The sequence below is a fragment of the Seriola aureovittata genome, chromosome 21 (assembly GCF_021018895.1).
Source record: "Seriola aureovittata isolate HTS-2021-v1 ecotype China chromosome 21, ASM2101889v1, whole genome shotgun sequence".
In the NCBI taxonomy this organism is placed as follows: Eukaryota; Metazoa; Chordata; class Actinopteri; order Carangiformes; family Carangidae; genus Seriola; species Seriola aureovittata.
This window is the reverse complement of record NC_079384.1, coordinates 8319511-8337993: the sequence shown is the minus strand read 5'-3', so window position 1 is coordinate 8337993 and position 18483 is coordinate 8319511. Positions and strand designations below refer to the sequence as shown.

At 39.7% G+C, this 18483-nt stretch overlaps 4 protein-coding genes and 1 long non-coding RNA gene across 9 annotated transcripts; 2 read left to right on the top strand and 3 right to left on the bottom strand.

Moving 5' to 3' along the window:
- Window positions 1-2135: 2135 nt before the first annotated feature.
- On the bottom strand, window positions 2136-9790 carry LOC130162733 (dynein axonemal assembly factor 3-like). 2 transcript variants are annotated; one of them, XM_056366529.1, is made up of 13 exons: window positions 9721-9790; window positions 9342-9424; window positions 8464-8570; window positions 8279-8372; window positions 8045-8199; window positions 7639-7839; window positions 7378-7500; window positions 7167-7289; window positions 6927-7071; window positions 6475-6589; window positions 6229-6303; window positions 5828-6010; window positions 2136-3948 (listed from the first exon to the last, which is right to left on the bottom strand). In XM_056366529.1, exons 2-12 carry the CDS (start codon window positions 9421-9423, stop codon window positions 5869-5871), a joined length of 1362 nt encoding a protein of 453 aa, XP_056222504.1. In that variant the 5' UTR covers window position 9424; window positions 9721-9790; the 3' UTR covers window positions 2136-3948; window positions 5828-5868. The 2 variants fall into 2 exon arrangements, with proteins under 2 accessions (XP_056222504.1, XP_056222505.1); XM_056366530.1 differs by lacking the exon at window positions 2136-3948 and adding an exon at window positions 4999-5499.
- LOC130162736 (troponin T, slow skeletal muscle-like) lies at window positions 2579-5535 on the top strand. Of its 2 annotated transcripts, XM_056366533.1 has the most exons (12): window positions 2579-2701; window positions 2824-2837; window positions 2926-2952; window positions 3329-3347; window positions 3478-3538; window positions 3646-3762; window positions 3906-3983; window positions 4132-4245; window positions 4404-4513; window positions 4766-4856; window positions 4952-4992; window positions 5313-5535. In XM_056366533.1, the coding sequence occupies exons 1-12, from the start codon at window positions 2679-2681 to the stop codon at window positions 5356-5358; spliced, it is 741 nt and encodes a 246-aa protein (XP_056222508.1). In that variant the 5' UTR covers window positions 2579-2678; the 3' UTR covers window positions 5359-5535. The 2 variants fall into 2 exon arrangements, with proteins under 2 accessions (XP_056222508.1, XP_056222507.1); XM_056366532.1 differs by lacking the exon at window positions 2579-2701 and having other exon boundaries at window positions 2768-2837.
- On the top strand, window positions 9380-12726 carry LOC130162738 (uncharacterized). The gene is made up of 3 exons (XR_008826302.1): window positions 9380-9468; window positions 12350-12517; window positions 12645-12726. It is a non-coding gene; the product is annotated as an uncharacterized LOC130162738 (long non-coding RNA).
- On the bottom strand, window positions 10081-13841 carry syt5b (synaptotagmin Vb). The gene is made up of 8 exons (XM_056366534.1): window positions 13608-13841; window positions 12551-12726; window positions 12357-12455; window positions 12040-12207; window positions 11502-11669; window positions 11179-11296; window positions 10908-11041; window positions 10081-10798 (listed from the first exon to the last, which is right to left on the bottom strand). Exons 1-8 carry the CDS (start codon window positions 13804-13806, stop codon window positions 10589-10591), a joined length of 1272 nt encoding a protein of 423 aa, XP_056222509.1. The 5' UTR covers window positions 13807-13841; the 3' UTR covers window positions 10081-10588.
- A 2278-nt stretch (window positions 13842-16119) lies between these two features.
- On the bottom strand, window positions 16120-18345 carry zgc:56095 (Ferritin, lower subunit-like). 3 transcript variants are annotated; one of them, XM_056366923.1, is made up of 5 exons: window positions 18187-18345; window positions 17491-17594; window positions 17200-17346; window positions 16975-17100; window positions 16120-16704 (listed from the first exon to the last, which is right to left on the bottom strand). In XM_056366923.1, exons 2-5 carry the CDS (start codon window positions 17590-17592, stop codon window positions 16555-16557), a joined length of 525 nt encoding a protein of 174 aa, XP_056222898.1. In that variant the 5' UTR covers window positions 17593-17594; window positions 18187-18345; the 3' UTR covers window positions 16120-16554. The 3 variants fall into 3 exon arrangements, with proteins under 3 accessions (XP_056222898.1, XP_056222899.1, XP_056222900.1); XM_056366924.1 differs by lacking the exon at window positions 18187-18345 and adding an exon at window positions 17732-18080; XM_056366925.1 differs by lacking the exon at window positions 18187-18345 and having other exon boundaries at window positions 17491-17612.
- Window positions 18346-18483: the final 138 nt, after the last annotated feature.

Below are 18483 nucleotides of genomic sequence, written 5' to 3'. Positions count from 1 at the left end.
AAATTGTCCTGTTTTTTCCCCATTCGTCATTCTTTCTCTTTCGTCCCTCTCTCCTGCCACCTGTCCTTTTGTCTCTTATTTCAGCTGTGAGGTCAACAACGAACCCTTCGCTCATTATCCCGCCTGTCAGACTTCATCTTATACTGCAAAAAGCCACCAATAATCCACATACAGTCCCTGTCCCTCTTTTCTAAATCATGCCCCCCCCCTCCACACACACACACACACACACACACACTTTATTCAAGCTCACCTCACCCCACTTATATAAAGCTCTCCCCTCTCTAGTTGTTACTCTTCTTCTTCTTCTTCTTCTTCTTCTTCTTCTTCTTCTTCAGTGAACATCTTTCTTTTTTCCTGTGCAGGTATAGTGTTTTGACTTTTCTCTGTGTTTTCTTACCCAGGGTGTTTCCTCATGTGCAGTGTTCTCATATGTGACTATCTAGAAGACGTAGCTTATGTCTGTCGCTAGTGAAAATAGTGGCATATTTAGCAATTAGAAGCTAAAGAGCCAGATATTTTATGGTACAGACAAAAACAAATATAAGAAGAATTTACATTCTATATGTGGCCGGATAAAACAACTCCAGATGAATACCAACGTTGCTCTGTGGCCGCTGGATGTGTGAATAGCAGCTGCTTGCTAACAAGTTTGCCATGTTATATGCTAATATGTCATTGCTATGTTCACAGCATGTTTCAGCTGCTCGTTAAGTGGCCCAAAAAATCACTTATTTTACATTTAAATAATAGTAAATACATAGCTGCTTAAATTAAAGATGCTATAAAACACAATTGTCAATCATATGATGAAATATTGAATTTTCTAGTCTAAACACTTATTCTTAGTAGTAGTACAGAAAATATACTTTTTTCTTTGTTCAGTGTCAGAGATACAATATATTCATGTTTTCATGGCACTAAACAGAAAGATTATGCCTTCAAAAGCCTATTCAGCGCTTTGGGATTTCCACTAAATTACAATCAATTCAGTGGGCTTTTCTTGATCAAAACACAACAGGTGCTGAGAAAGGTGTATCATAACTCAGACTTTGGGAATGCTCCCTTAGGACAAGTTATTCTTGGTGACCTTGGCCTCTCGGTCCATCTGTCCTGCTGAGTGTGACTCTGTCAGCCAGTTTGGCCAGAAACATTCAACAGTGAAGCAATGTGATGAATTCCTCTCCCAATCCCTCATCTGCCTTTTGTCCATGTGCCCATGTTTATTCAGATTCACATGCTCATACTCTGAGGTCTTGGCTAAAAATGAACAATGAGGGGTTGTGGGACACTCGGGCGGTGTCGGTGCTTGGTCTACCGTGTTAATACACTCAAAGACAAGACATGCAGTCTTGGTCTGGAAGGCCTTCCACTTGTCGAATTGAAAATAGTGTTTTAAAATTTGATCTATTGCTGGTGTATCTATAGCCAGAAATCCATTGTTCGGTTTATTCATTTTAACTGCAGCTCATCAGATGGTTTTGACGCTGCATTCATACAAGTAATGGTTAGGAATGCTAAAATATTTATGGGGCTCCACACACGTTGAGATATCCCTTCAGTTCCGGGACACTGAGTAGATCAAATGATAATAGAGGACTTGGCTGGTGTTAATAGCAGCCAGCCGACCAGCTTAATCTCTCCATCCCACATTCTGTCTTGTAAATCAAATTAAACAAGAAGGATTGGCCAGCTGATGCCTCGTTCTTATCCTGGGTAACAGGACACTGCTCTGGCCAAAAGTCCCCCTGGCCTCTTCTATTCCTAGATCATTAGCTTCAAATGGCCTTTCCCTTAATCTTATTCTTTGAACAAAAGCACTGGCCTGCATTGGACATGTAGTACATCTCCAGTGGCCGCTTCACACCAAGTCATGAATTTTGGTCACAATTTTTATATGTATTTTTAAATGGCTATAAAAACGCAATTAAAGAGTTAGATATTATTCAATTAGAAGGTCTAGTTTTAAAATTCAATTCAAGGATCGCCGTTCCAGGAATTCAGATTTTCATATGTGTGTAACCAAATATGATTTTTAGATTTTTATTAGTTTATATTTATGTTTAAAGTGAAACTGTGTTAAGTTTTGCTAAAACAGCGACCGCTGTGGCCATAAGTGACAAGTGGCAATGACAGGATGTTGAATTTCTATTTATTTCCCAATATTTTCGAGTCAGATTCTTTAAACACATCATCATTAGTCGACCTGACTGAGCTAAAATGTTGTGTAACAGTGGCACAAATGGAAAAGAAACATAACCATGACAGTTACACAGCAATTTCTACATAAAGTTACCGTAACGTTCGCTACCATAAGCCACAGGTCTTACCAGACCAAAAGAGGCTGTAGCTGCAAAGCTCCTCAGTGTATTGACTGGAGTAACATTTCGATTTATTGCTTGTGAATTAAACGTTTCATTTATAAGTGGAAGATTTTGTTTTTTACTCTTTCAAAATTGACATAATCTATCTTTAAAGTTGTTAAAAAAAAACCCTGTACTTGATCTATGTATGCTGCTGAAATCCTGCTATTTATGTAAACTTGCAGAAAGAAGCTACTATCAGACAAACTATAGCTGCCAATTTTATGTCAGGAGACAATTTTATGCATTGTATATTTAAGAAGTATTCTACTAATTTAAACAGCTGTTACCTTCTTCTTTCTCTCTAGTATCACCATGTCTGATTTAGAAGATCATGGGTGAGTCAGTCCAGTCCTGCCAGTTTACTTATTTCTCATTCATAAACATTTCTACAGCTATAATACATGAGCTTCTGCTTCATAGCGTGTCTGATGTATCTTTTCAATTCTTTTTCATTTAGAGTGCATCAGGAGGGTAAGGACATTCATTCTTTCATTTAATACATCTAGCAGTTTCATCGCTTCCCTCCACTCAGTCACTCTGCCACTCTTTGTTTCTCCAGAGGAAGATGAGGAGCAGGGAGAGGGAGGTGAGACTGTCACGCTGAACTGTATTGACCTATCCATAGGAAAATAACCTACTCATACACGCTACAATGGCGTCCTCATCAAAACCAAGATAAAAATGTTTATTTACATAGTATCCGTCCAGTGTTTACATGTGGCATTTAGTTATGTGTTTGTGGGACCACTATGTTGCGTGGTAAAGCACAAGAGCTTACTGTTTCCCTTTTGTAGGGAACAGATTTGTACAGTTTTGTAATGAATGTAACTCAAATTTTCTTAATGCGTTTATGCCTTTTAGAGTTAAACAGCCTTTACATGTTGGGTTTTAACATCTAACTGTGGTTTATAAAACATGAACTGGTTCACTTTTTCGTTGCGGTTTTGGCCGTCGTGTTGAAGAAGAACGCCCCAAATACAAGTAAGAATACATGGAAACACATATTTTACCACAAAGTGCATTGCAAAAAAACCAAACAAAACAACCAATAACCTGATCAGTTAAAAAAAAAAAAACATCTATGTTGATATGACTTCATGTAATTTTACAGGTCACTGGTTACACAGCTTGCTGCCCCTAAAATCCCTGAGGGGGAGAGGGTTGACTTTGATGTAGGTTCTCTCAAGATTGTTGTTAATGCAAGAATGAACACAATTACAGAACAAAAACTGTAGACTATTAAATAATATTTGTCTGTGTATCCGCTGGTCTCTGTTAGGATATCCATAGGAAAAGGATGGAGAAAGATCTTCTGGAGCTGCAGACTCTGATTGATGTCCACTTTGAGCAGAGGAAGAAAGAGGAACAGGAGCTGATTGGACTCAAAGAAAGGATTGTAATGCCTTTCTGTTTTCCCACCTTCTTTTCCCCCACTGGTTTATCTGAAAGAGATTTGCCTGGATACAGTGACTATTCAAAATAATAGTGATTAAAGAGCTGTATGTGGGTGTCTGGCTGAGATATCTTTTTCCATTGTAGGAGAGCCGACGGGCAGAAAGAGCTGAGCAGCAGCGAGTGAGGGCTGAAAAAGAGCGAGACAGACAGACACGGATTGCTGTAATTAATGTTTAACACTGTGACTTTTGTTTTTTAATCCACACACGTCAGTAATCAACTCAGATCACAATATTTTGACCCTACACACTATAAAAGAGCAATTTAAGTACAGGAAACGGCAGTAATCAGCTGAAGATGACTTCCTCAGGAGGAAAGGCAGAGGAAAGAGGATGAAGAGGCGAAAAAGAGGGCAGATGATGAGGCCAAGAAGAAGAAAGTGCTCTCTAACATGGGCGCTCACTTTGGAGGGTTCCTGGCCAAGGTCAGAATAATATATCTGTGGGAAGATGTGTCACTGTGTGTATACTGCAAGAATGTGGAGAATATTTACTTTTTTGGTGCCCTCTGAAAGGAGTACGCTACATGAAAGTCCAATTGCATGTGATCATCCTTGAAGGTGGTGTGTTTTGTTTCCTGCAGGCAGAGCAGAGGCGAGGGAAAAGGCAAACTGCGAGGGAAATCAAGAAGAAGACTCTGGCAGAGAGACGCAAGGCACTGGCTATTGAGAATCTGAGAGAGGATGGCCTGAGGTCAGTTGTAGGTTCATGAAAGACTGGTGCATTTTGAGGGTTTTTTTTTTTTTTGCCAGTAGATTTTGGTTAATTTTAAATAAATGTTTTTTTACATTTTAAACCAGCACCATGTTGTAGGAAGGCCAGCTGGGTAAGCCTGGCACGTATCATTTAAAGCTGCTGCAAAAAACAGTAGCTAGTCAATTTAATTAAGATTTTACAGGGCGTTTGTTTCTGTCGTCTCAAGTTGTTTATGCTGTTGTGTTTTAGAGAGCGAGCCAAGGACATGTGGGAATGGATCTACCAGCTGGAGTCAGAGAAATTTGACCTAACTGAGAAGATGAAGAGGCAGAAGTATGAGGTGAGCCATTTAGCTGAGAATATACAAAACTGAGATTTTAAAAATGGATCGTTTGTGACATCAGAACCTGTGTATGATTATTATGTTTTTTTCAGATAAATGTTCTCCTCAACAGAATCCAACATGCGCAGAAATTGTGAGTCTATCTGCTCATCTCACACCACGAAAAGAAAAAGCAAAGCATTGTGGAAAATTACTTTGCATAGACTATGTAAATGTACCACAGATGGATGGAAAGTTACACATGCACAGGAAATGCACGAACACAGACACACACTTGCACAAAGTTTTTGACATTCTCCCCTGTATTTACTGTGCCGTGTCTAAAATATTTACATATTTACATTTAGGTAGTAGGGCAAAAAGAGAAGTAGAACTTCTGTTTTCATCCTGTCAATCACACTTGTCATTTCTGTGACTGTTCATAATTGACACCTTTTTCTTGTCTCAATGCAGCAAAAAAGTCCATGGTAAAGGGAAAGTTGGAGGACGCTGGAAGTGAACTCACGCAGGAGGCACAAAGAGACAAGAAGACAGTTCACTTGTCTCAGGATGAGATTGCAGCCAATTTGCAGTGTTCGTCATTCAAGAGCGATAAGATAGATGTTTGTGTGACATTTATTGAATCCACTTGCAATTAAATCTGTAATTAATAAAATGCATGTATAAATAAAATGGACATTTTGCATCAGTGTCAACCAAATTGGAAATTAAATCTGATTCATTATTATTATTGAAAATTCAAACATGGAAAAATACACAGCTTCTATCACAAATGATAAGTAGAACAATTAAAAACCAAATCAGAATGAATAGCTAGCACTGCACAGTTGCAACTCATTAGCAGGTAAACTTCCTTGTGAAGGACAAATGAATTCTGTCTACATAAGATCTTGTAAATTGTCTGTGCTGTGAAACAATGTCATTTTGACTGACAATCTGGTGCATCAAGTGAATGTAAAGATACTGACAACGGGAGCAGAGTAAACGGCTGTGCTGAAATTAAGCACGTCTACTTCTTCTGTGGTATGAAAACAGCATGGACGTCATCACTCTTCCCCTCATGCCACGGTTCAAATCCAGCCTCCAGAGCGATGCTCACCACTTTCTTTGCAAAGCCTGCTTCTTGCTCTTTGTTCAGATCCAAAATGTACCTGGGATATACAGTGATACACAAATGCAACTTAGACACAAAGATGCCATTCACAGCCATCATTTACTCTCTAAAATAGTCCTCATCATTGAACTTAAATTTGGGATATGTACACAAGATATCTGATACACAAAAGCAAATTACATAGCAGAGTCGCTGCACTCTTGGTGACTGTACTGTCACCATGGTAACAAGCCCTGTTACTATAAAAACCCTCACTTTGCCAACTCCATGACAACCACAGCGTCTGGTGCTGCAATCTGTCTCATCGTCGGGCCCAACTGGTGCACACAGCTTTACAGCACAGACCGAGAGAGAGACAGAAACACAGAAATGAAACACGGTCAGCAGTCATATCAGTAGTCTGCAGTCGAGGTGACTGAATGGTGCAAAGAAAATATAAATATTATATACAAATAAAAATAAAATGATGTTTTTAGTAGTTAGGGTAATAAAAGCTCTCACCTGGTAGAGAAGTAAATGGTGTTGAAGAATTGGGAATATTTCTGTTTTTCTGGCAGTTTGTAAAGTGAGTCCAGAGGCAGGAAGGTCACAGAGATCCCATTCAGGTGCATCAAGTCTGAAGAGGATTTGAGAAAATTCAGTACTAAAACCATCAAGTTTCATACACAGATTCTGCTTTCTGTGTGCTGAGCATTAAAACAGGCTTCACCACGATGGGAAGTGGTCTACCATACAATGAAGAACTTTAACATCCTATTCCCATTTGCACTTCTACCTAAACACGTACATTAAAATCCTCTGAGACCACAAATTATACAATATAAACAAAGACAACCTTTCACCTCAGTCAGACCCTTTTCACTACTTTTGTCATAGTGCTACTTTGGTCCTAAGGTGCACTATATTGCCAATTATCTAAAGCTACTGGCCTGCTGGTTTTAATAGCCATTTACCATTAATAGTGACGGATTTTTGGTCAGTCTGTGATAATGGCTCCTCTCCCTCTGTGTCTGGCTCAGAAGTAGAGGGGCAGCCCCGTCTACTGGACAGGGACTGGAACAATGCCTGCACATTTGCAAAGGAGATATCCTGGGCTGTCTGTGGGTGTGAGGAAAAGGAGGGAGGACAAAAAACAAACATTCATATAATGTCACAAAACATATAATCCATGCCATTGCAGCTGTATATTTTACCTTGATATGTTGCCCATTCTGTTTCTTCAGTAGGCTCTTGTCATCAGTTTCAATGCCAAACGAGAGGTAAGGACTGGATACTATGTCTCCCCAGTAACCCCTCACAGCCACTTTGTTTCCTCTCTATCAACACATACACAAAGTTAAATTTCTTAATGGTATCACCTTATTGCTGCATTGTGTAGCATCCAAAAAACAAACTAGCCCTCACCTGACTGAACACTCTTAATGACAGCAAACTTGCATTGGTTATTTGGTAGGCACCTTCCCTCATTTCGAATGCCAAACCCCGTTCTCTCCACTGCACATATTGTTGTTTGTTGATGACACCACACTGCAGACACAGAATTAGTAAAGAATGAGCTACCATACCGTAACATACTATATAAGACTCTGAATTACTGAAAAATTATAATTTTGGCAGCACATCTTAATAGACAAAGAGAGAAAGTACAAAAAAATGTTCAAATACCCCTTTCTCGTGTAGTTTCATTGTAAGGTCCCAATCGAAGCAGCCTTTCTTGGAGTCGTAGCGCGTCCCAAGGTGCTGCCTGACCCGATAATCCCAGGCTTTGGACATGAGAATAGGACCAGAAGACTCAGATGAAGATGATGAAAACTGAGGCCTGATCCACAATTTGAATATTCTGTCCAGCTCATCTCGTTCCTTGAACTTGAATAGAAATATTCAAAGAGTATGAAATCAGTAGACTTTAATTAAATTTGTCGAGCGCTTATACAGCAGCATTTTATCCATTATGGAGCATATACCAAGACTAGTTTCACATGCATCTGATTGAAAAGGCCTCAGTGACAGATTTCAGAAAATGTACAATCATAAGGTCTTGCAAAAACACAGAGGGACATGCTTGCTGTACCTTGAGAAGAGTTGTGTTCAGACAAGGGTGTGTTGCTGTCTCCATTGTTTCAGTAACACACAGAGAGAGCTGTGATGCTGCACGTCTCAGTATTTCCTCTGTTTGACTGCGGATCTCACTGTTCCCAAACACCTCAAGGTAAACCTCTGTCTTCTCTGTGCAAGCATAAGACAGCCTGTGGGTTTAGGACACATCTTTCATTTAAAGTCAACAATTTAACATTGTCCCACTCACCATTGAGTCCCATGCTTTCCTGGGGCATCAGTGCCAGGTAGAGGAGAAGCAGTTGTCTAGCCACCACTTCCATGCTGTTTTCTATCACCCACACCTGTCGTGGAGCAGCGAGGAGAAGTCAGCAGATCACAGTGGAGTATAACAATATGCAGGATTAACAAGACTTTTAACAGCCAGAGTCTCACATGAAGGCCTTCTCCATTCTGCAAACCAGCAATGGTCTTCAAAATATGACGGGGATCTCCACTTCCAACCAGTAAAACATTGACCTCCTCTTCATGTCTCACAGGGCCTGGACAGAGACAGAGCATACAGCAGATCCCACATGCCATACTACAAATTAAGGTCCGGTACTGAATCTCAATACTCAGTAGTACTGATTATGAAAAGTTGTAAAACTTGTTTTCTGTTGTGTTAAATTATTATATTATTGGGTCATAAAAGATGAAGCAAACTTTAACTTCGTCATACAGTCTACCATTGGGCAGTTTAATCTATAACAATGCATTATATTTTATAAGCAGCTCATATGTTTTTGTATGTAAAACTTAATCCAAAGAGTAAGTACTGCTGTCCAATAAAAGTAAAGTTACAATATTTCTGAAAATGAGAAAATATACTTTGTTACTTTCCACCACTGCATAAACCCATGACTGCTCTCAAGGTTGGATTATCATACAGGCAATACAGTCAACTGCACAGGGGCCCCAGATTCCAAGGGTCTGCAAAAGCCCCAGGTTTACTACATATCATTTGGGTCGCTATTATTACAGCAATCACAAATTGTGTTTTATCTAACTGCTTCCACTTTTTCTCAGTGTCAAGTAATTAATGCAAAAAACAAGCAAACCTTGTTCTAGGCATCCTAGCAGTGCTGTAAGGCTGCAACCACCGATTATTTTCACTATCAATGTGTCTGTCAATAACTTTCTTTCTTCTTATTTTCTTACTGACCGATTGTCTAAAACGTAAAATGTCAGAAAAATTGTGATTTGTTTTTTTCAAGCGACTAATAGATTGATCAATGAATCATTTCAGCTCCTCTTGCTCTACAGGCTCTCACCCGTTCTCAGCAAGTCGAGCGCAGGACTGAAGCCCCACCAGGAGATGCAGCCAGGTCCCTCAGATGCTCGTCCAGCACTCATCCTATAATGTGACCGAAAGAGAGTAACGAAGCTGTACACTTGACTGTAAGTACTTTACATCATAAGGTTTATATTTTAACAGGGTGTCTGCTGGCTCAGTGTCCGTGGGAGATAGTTTAGCTTAGCACGAACGTTAACAAACGCTGGCTAACGCTACAAAACGACATGTTAACTAGCTTATAAATGTAGCTGTTTTCCAGGTGGACGAACACGTCTCTAACATCAATTTGATGATAAAACCAAAAAATATGCTGCAACCAGATACTATCAAGCTTGGCATAAAGGAGAAAAACTCACCTCACAGGCTGTATTTTGACTGAGTAAAGTTTGCAGGAAACCGTCTGAACCTAAAGTTTGGATTCTGTTGCTAGGCAACAACAGTTTTCACACAGGGAGAAAGACGACGTCTACCGGTGATATGGTTGGATTTGATAGTAGTAGTCTATATGTTTCACTTTACAGACCAGTATATTATATATTGTAACACTGTAATAATATCTTACACCTCTCTAGTAGTCTTCTAGAGTAATTTGTAAAACGCTTACAATTTCTTTTCATCGCTTCCTACAGCAAATCAGTAGGAATATAAGCTAATTCTAAATACCTTTTAATATTAATTTCATTAAAGGTAAGATAGCAAGAGAATTAATGGAAACTGGCCATTGTAAGTTTATTTTCATTTGAAAAGATCCAGAGAATTACAACAAGCATTTTCCAGGACTCTGGTGCACAACAGTGCTGCAAAATGAGCAAAAAGGTCCAGCGTACATAACATGAGATGTAGAAGCTCTGTCATGTCTTCTGGGTCAACCAACTTCTCAGAAGAAAACAGAATAACCTTGAAAACCTTCCTTTATACCGCAAAATATTTCTAAGCCCATGCAAGAGCATACGCAAGAGTTGCACCTTTACATTTTTGTGTTTCCCATGTATACAAATCATATTGGTTTACAGGTGTAACAGGTATATAGGGCAGAGAAGGGCTAATAACAATCAAATGTCAAAAAACATATCAATACATCACACCCGCACACGTATAAACATATAAAGTACCTCAAAAGAAACAGAATGTATGGAAAACTGAACATGCAAATTGAGAAAACATAAGGGTTAACACAAAGAAACATATCAGCAGTATGTTTCCTGAAACAAGGCAGGAGTGACTCTAGCGAGGTTTTGCTTTGACTGCTGCATCAACTTCCTCTTCTGGCAGAAGAGTGTGCCACTGGGCTACTGGACGTCTGGGATTGGCCAGCATGTCTGACCAGTGTCTCAGGCCGACTCCTGTAGCTCCATAACCCATGAAGGTCTTTCCAATGGGGTCATTGCTCCCAAGTTTATCATAGTCAAACACTGTGATGACGACCTGTACTTTCTGCAACAAAAAAGAAAAATGTGTAGTCAAATATTAAATTTATTCCCTACATCAACACTTACTGTCTGTTACATTTCAAACTGATAATTGATGTGATGACACAGCCTACCTGTATCTGCTCAAAGGGGACATCAAAGCTAAAACTTTCATTAAAGTAGGGATTGAGCGTGTTTTTCTTGACTGTCGTCTTTTTCTTCTTGATGCGTTTTCCATTTTGCTGTAGAACAATCTTCACATATGGATCTTGCGGAAATGGAAAAGAAGGTGTTATAGTTGTGTTTTGTGGGGCAATTTAACTTCTTCATGTCACTGATCTTTGCTGAAGAAGTCCATTTTTAATGAGAAATAGAAACAAACATCTGAGATAGAGCCGAGATTACCTGACAAGCCACCAACATCCATTTTCTTCAGATTCTTTGCCTCCATGATGTTCACTGTCAGTTTCCCAGCAGTGGGTACATACCGTAAAGAAATGCAAATATCACCCAGTTTTTCTTGCTGAAAGGAAATATTATGGATTACTATCATGTCCCATCAAATGAAATTGCAGACATCTTTTATAAAACTGCATATAATATATTATTTAGTTATAATAAATACCAAAAAAAGTATATATTTTGAATATTTTTTATCATGGCAAACTTTAATCTTCCAAATTTGCATTGATTGGAACAAGGTGAAATGAAAACACAATACATCATACCTCTTCCTTCTCACCACTCTCCAAGTCTCTCCATTGTTGCATTGGCTGGCCCAAATCAACACTGTTCATGGGAATCTTTATCTCACCAATCATATCATGCTTGGAGAAACGGTCAAAGTCAAAAACTTGCAGCACCAAAGTCTTTCCGCCCAACTCTGCATACGGGATCTAGAAAAAAGAAGTTATTACAACATTGGGATGAACAATAGGCGAAGGACGACAGTAGACAATTTTGTTTACATGTAACAAAACGTACAAATTCGGGCAATAACAAAGAACATATAGTGACGGGATACAATTAAAAACATACTGCAGGAGGAGGAGGGATACCTTGACAGACGCCATTCAGGGAATGAAAGACTAAAGACGAGGGGGAGTAGAGACATAGGCCAAACTTCTGCCTCATGAGGGGTAAAAAGTGATATGTCATCAACAACCTGGAACACCAACACAAGCTGTGACGTAAAGAGAAGAGAAAGAACAAACAAAACATAGACAACATCAAGTCGACGAAGTTACGGTGTCAGGTGCACCGTACCTTGAAGATGAAAGTCTCGTTGAAAACAGGGCATAAATTCTTGCGTTGAACCTTGGTCTCGTACTTCTTCTTTTTGTCTGGCAACAAAAAGACTTTGACATAGGGGTCTGAGGTTCCCCCCATGTCCATAGCAGCAAGGTCCTGAGCCTGAAGGATACCCACTATGAGCTTCGGAGGAAAGAAAATAGGTGTCAGAATGACCAGTGTAAGGCAAAGGTTTAAATGGTCATGAAAATTATGTAGGAATTTATTTCTGATAGTTGTAGATAGTCTTCCAATCATTAATATGAATGATTTTGTTTCCACACAGCACCTACCTGGGAATCTGTGAAGTTGTAGTCCAAGGAGAACTCCAGCTTACCCAACTTTTCCTGTTCTTTCTCCTCTTCCTCCCCTTCCTTCTTCACCTCCCCCTCCTACAAGATGAAAAAAAAAAAACATCAGTGCGCTGGATAATCATCATCAAGATCTGTATCAGGTAAGATCATGGAATAATGGATTAATCAAATACCTTCTCTCCAGCCTCTCCTTCACCTTCCTTTGCTTTTCTGCGGCGTCCTGCTTTCCTTTCCCTTACTTTCTTTGGCTTTTTCGTTTTCCCAAAGCATTTTTTGAAAATACAGAAGATGAAGCATGCCACCAATACCAGGACCACCACAACAATGGCTCCTACTGCCCACATGGGAACTGCAAAATAAAATAGGTGTATTCACTCAACGCTTATTAAAGGCAGAAGGGAGTGGAGGTCTGATCACCTGATGTTATTTACATTCATAATAGTAACATAATGTGGAAAAATCATTTCAAAACATATTTGAATCTGATCTTCATTTAGACATGCTAAGTTTGAAACACTACCCTCTCTATCAAAGGCTTTGTAAAAGCTTGATGGTCTTTTACATCAGGATTTTCAAGAGGATTTAAATCTTTACATCTTGAGATTACATCATTGAAAAATCCACTTTGGTAAGTCAGTTTACCTCTATCATCTACATCAGTTCCAACAATATCATTGAACATTAACTGCTTTTACAAAGCAGAACCAAGGGCAAAATGCTTGACATCACTTCAGTAAAACATGACACTTCTTCACTGCTTTATCTGGGGACAGTTTGCTGAGCCTGCATGTGTGTTGTCAGCAACACCCCCCACCACAATCAGATAATAACACACTCCCAGCTGGGAGTGGCCCCGTTCAACCGGAGCCACCAACAGGACTGAAACAGTTTGTCATTAAGTGCTTTACTCAAGGCACCTCAGCAGTAGTTGTTAAAGTTTGAAGGGAAAACAATTCTTATTGCAATTTTCTACTTAGATTCAAACCTCAAAAACACACTGTCAGTAGCTCAGTGTAGGAATTTTCGGCTCATATCTACAACATCTTGAACCTTTAAGAATGACTTAATGTTCATAAGAAAAAGCTTGTCTGAACTGATCAACACAAATGTTAAATAATATTTATATATCATGATGTGAAGTCTGTATAGGGCTGGATTTCCTCCTAAAAATAACCAAAGATACACACTTCATTTCAACAAGTAAAGTTTTGTTTTCTAGAAGTTGCTTACTTGGCAGATGACTGAGTTCATTCATGAACTTGTTCTTCATATGGTTGTAGTCGTGCCCAGGGTGATGTTCTGTATGGGAGTGCTCATGGTGTTCTGAATGGGAGTGTTCATGATGAACGGGCTCCGTTGCTTCCTCGGGCTCTGGTTCAGACGGCTCTGCAGCCCTCCGGGCCCGGACCCCAGCACTGACCAACCTCATGTCAGCTATCCAAACAGCAGAATCAGTGCAGTTATTCAGGTTGTGTTAGTCTGTTATGCTCTCTGTCAAGTTGGCCCCTACAGTGAGAGATAACACAACTTCATATGTATCCTGTGTAATCCCTATGTCCATGCATTGCAGTACAGTACGAGAGCAAAGGACATCTCTAAGCCAGATGCTCAACATGGCTGACAATAATCCCTCTGTTACTCTCATTCTCTCTGTCATCTCCCCCACCCCATAACCCACGCTTTCACTCCCACGTTTGTCCCATCCCATTTTTCTCTCGTCACTGTCGATGCATGTAACTGGATTAAACTCTGGTGGCCAGTACTACAATATTAATCCACAATCCCAGATCCTCGAAGCTTGAATAAATAGGGGTTTGTCCCCTCTCCCACAGCCACTATTTGAGTCCCTCTTTACTACCATGGGGAGTTTTCTGGAATGACTACTCCTTATTATGGCATTTTAAAGGAAGCCAGGTATAATATGGCTAACACTGAGGCCAACACTCCATGAATATTTATCCCCACATTTTTATTTAAATAATTTTCAGAATATACTGTACATGTAATATGTAAGTCACAAGTAACGTTTTTGACTGGAATCAGAAATAGAGTAAAGGCCATAGTAATTGTCTTGATGGTGAACAAAATAAAATCATTACTGGCATCTATTTACATATAGGTAACTCTTATCAGCTGCTTCTTCGGGGGTGATGGTTATGTTCAGATTCACAGGACAGTAGGAAAAATCATTCACATCAAAACAACTAGTCAAGAGGTCAACCACTCAAAACCAAAATGTGATTTTATCATTAAAACAGTTATTAAAAAAGTCTAGCTTTTTCTTATTGATTCTCAATGTATGGCTCTTGCGCTTGATCAAAACACAAATGTTTGCATATGCATATTTATCTTACCTGTTGATATGTCCCTTTAATTTCTTCAATACCCAAAGAACTGTTGGGGCAACTTTTAGTTGTAGAACAAAGTGTGTTTCTTGTTGCTTCCCTTTTGTCCTGTTGGAGCCCTCATGCACCCATCGTCTCTTCAGTGTGCTGTTAACTCTGACTGGCTCTCTGCAACCCTTTCCATCAAATCTAAAGCGCTGGCAAATCACTAGAGCAGTGTTGTGATTTAATCCCCCCTACCCCTCCTCCCGATATTAGAATGCTGACAACACATCTGTTGCTTTATGTCTCTGACTGAAGATGCATGGAGAAGGTGCATTTCTTATACTGCTGCTCCCCTGTTAACAGTTTCAAACATACTGAACAATTTAAGGCTTTTCTTTGTTGAGTGGGGAAAATAATTGTTTACTAGACTTGGAACTGGAACTGATGAGGCATGGCAGTGGTGGTTGCGTTGATCCATTAGACTGAAGAGATTGTAGTGCATCCGGCACTTCACTAATCCCCTCAGCGTAGCTGTCCTCGCAGTCAATCGTCAATCTACCAACGACTTCCATTGCGAGTGGATATTCCAGCCTCCCCATCCCTTGGCTTACCATTTTACTGTACAGAACACATACCCGCATTTAGAGCACTGTGAAGAGTAATCCCCAGGCTCGCTGCCACATGTTTGCACTGCTACATCTGGAGGTCTCACTGGCTCAAATCCAACATCCTCTTCCAATAGTTACCTTACTAAAGTGCAGAGGGAAACGAAATAGAAAAAACTAATACCACAACAGCAAAAATTTATTCTGAGCTTCAAAGCATGTCTTGTCAATACATGGCTTTTGTAGTCAGCTCAGTCAGCAACAAGCCCTTTTCTCCCTACGAGGGCACTCCAGTAGATTTAAAATACACACAACAGTGCTGGACAACATTGTTCCATGTTCTCATTCAGTCAAATTTCTTGATCAATGAACTGATTGAATTAATCAAGAAATCAAGCATTTTCCCCCCACAACTGTACAATATTTATATAATTTATCTAGGGTGTGTTCTAATGCTGTATCACTAAATTGCACCTGAAACAGTGACACAGTAAAATAGTGCCAGTGACGTAGTCTGTTGACGCAGTTCTGCAACTGAATATTATCTTTGCTTAAATGTATAATTTACGAAGAAGCAGCTTGAGCATTTTTAACCACAAATTGTCTGGTACCCTAATGTTAAACATTAAGCTCCCACCCAACAGTGAGTAAGCAAAGTCCGACTGTTATCTCTACAGTGTCCTATAGACACAGACATGACATTAGGAAAAGCACAGAAGGTATCACATGACTTTCTGTCTGTACACTTGGACATTGAGTTTTGTTTTTTTGAACTGGCTTTTTAAAAAAATGAACAAAAGCAAGATATCTGCATAATCTGACTTTATTCAAAGTTTCCATGATCTTCCAAATTTTTTATTGACTCAAAATATTGTGAATATAGTGGTTGACTCAAAATTGCTGGGGTTTTTACAAAACAGTAACGAAGGTTAAAACCTCTGACACAATGGAATGCATGACACATGATACAAGTGAGTCTAAATGAACAAGTGACTCTTTTTAACAGCTTAGGAAAATGGTAGTTTTCAGCACCATATTAGTGAGAACATTATTTCTCTACTCTTGTTTTCAAGAAAAATTGAGGTATTTTCTGTTATTTTGCTTAGATCTTCTCTTGTGCCGGGGGTACAAGAACGAAGTTTTGGGTGTAAACAGGTGCAAAAATATTGTGGGAAAGGGGAAAAACTACACACTGTGAGGGACAGTTGCCCTCTTGACTCTGTTACTGTACTGCTGTGACCTTTACAGAGTGTGTTTATCGAAGAGGTATTCTCCCATAGAGCCATGTGTCTCAGACGCAGTGATGCGGGTAAGACTTCCAATGTAATCGCCCAGCTTCTTGATGGTGTCATGGCTGTCAGTCAGGAAGTGTTGCTCGAGGAAGTCACACAGCTATAAAAGAAGTAAAACAGAAAAAAGTGAGGTGTGAAATACTTCTATAAAAAACGTGGGAAAATAGGTAATAAATTAAGACAGTTAATATTTAATAAACCAGTATACACTACTCAAATCTTCCAGTTTTATTACTTAATACATATTGAATTCACCCAAAAAAGTGTTTTTAATGTGCACCAGTAGCCGTTTTTTTTCTTATCCACTATCTCGCAGCTAAACCACAGGCTTAGAACAAGTGGCAGTTATATCTAACAGCACCAGACATACGTGAGGGTCAGTGTGGGTGCCAGCTCTGCGGTGCACATCAAGGATACATGTGTTGAGGGACTTCTGGTAGTCAAGGGAAAAGGACATTGCATCCAGACCACCTCTCCAATCCTCTCTACTTGGTTTCTAGAACAGAAAGTGGATATTTAATTGGATCAATGAATATATAAATCTCAATAATAGTGGCATGAAGATGCCACTCCTAACCTGACATTTTGGACTTACAGCAATAGTCTGAAGCAAAATTCGACCTCCTCTCATGTTTTGATATTCCAGCAGCTTCTCGGCTTGTTCCCTCTCCTTCACTGAGCGCTCCAAGAAAAAACTGGAGAATTTTGGCAAGGCAATATCATCCCTGTCAAAATACATCCCCTAAAAGAATTGAAAAAACAAAATATTTAGGGATTACAGTGCAGACATGTGAGAAGAAAGACCAATCCTAGCACATGAAGCAATGTCGAGCTCTATAAACAGCATAACAAATTCTACTAGTAATACAGCCAATAGAAATTGTACCAGAGCAAGGTAGGTGTAGGATGCACTGAGCTTCAGGTTGATGAGTTTGTTGAGGTCTGCTTCGGTGTCCGAATGGAGGTTTTGTTTAACCACAGACTGCATTTCTGAAAGACAGAGAAATACTGAAATAATGCAAATGACATTAGAGTAAACCAAATCGCGATTAAAGTGAAGCCTCTACTTTCCCCTCAAACAGACAGAAAACAAACAAAAGTTCAGAGGAAAAAGAAATATTTCTCACCTTTCCTTCTTCAGCCAACAAGCTAAGCTAACAAACGTTTCTTTTCACTCGCCCTGTGAAGTGAGCTTATTAAAGTTCTGCACTCCTTTGCCAGACAGCTTTTATGCAACCGATGCTTTAGTAAAACATCAGCCAGACTTCTGTCATGTGTTGTGAAGTGAGTTCAAGTGGGCCGTAACGTTTCCAGTCAGGTGGCGAGATGATAATACTAACGTGACTGCACTTTGTGGTGGACTGAAGCTTGGTTAACGTTGTTAGCCAAAAGACTAGTAGCCATTAACGCTATCTTAAAAAGTTAGTGCTCGAAGCTAGCTGAAGTTGTATGCTGACTGTTTAGTTAGCTAACGTTAGCACCAGTTAAACGTTTAGTTACGTGACCTACCAGAAAGCTAGCCTATGTTAGCTGAGCCTGACTGAGTCTAAGGGTTAGTCAGTCTAATGCAGGTCAATGTTACCTTTGCCTTGTCGCTCACTTGCTCTGTGAAGATAACGTTACTCCACTTTGCCAGTAACGTGGCTGGCTTTGTCCTCTTGTTTACACCCGACGAAACAGCGATCCTCCCCCGGCTAGCGTAAACTAATCCCGTTTAACCACGGATGTAACTCGTTTGTATGTTCATACTCTCTGTGTATCTCTACTGCCACCCCTTGAGTTGGGGACACATTGCATATTTCAGGCCGTGAGAGTATTTCACGCTATATGGTCATAAGCAGTTAAGCATACATTGTTATATGACATATATATTTAAAGC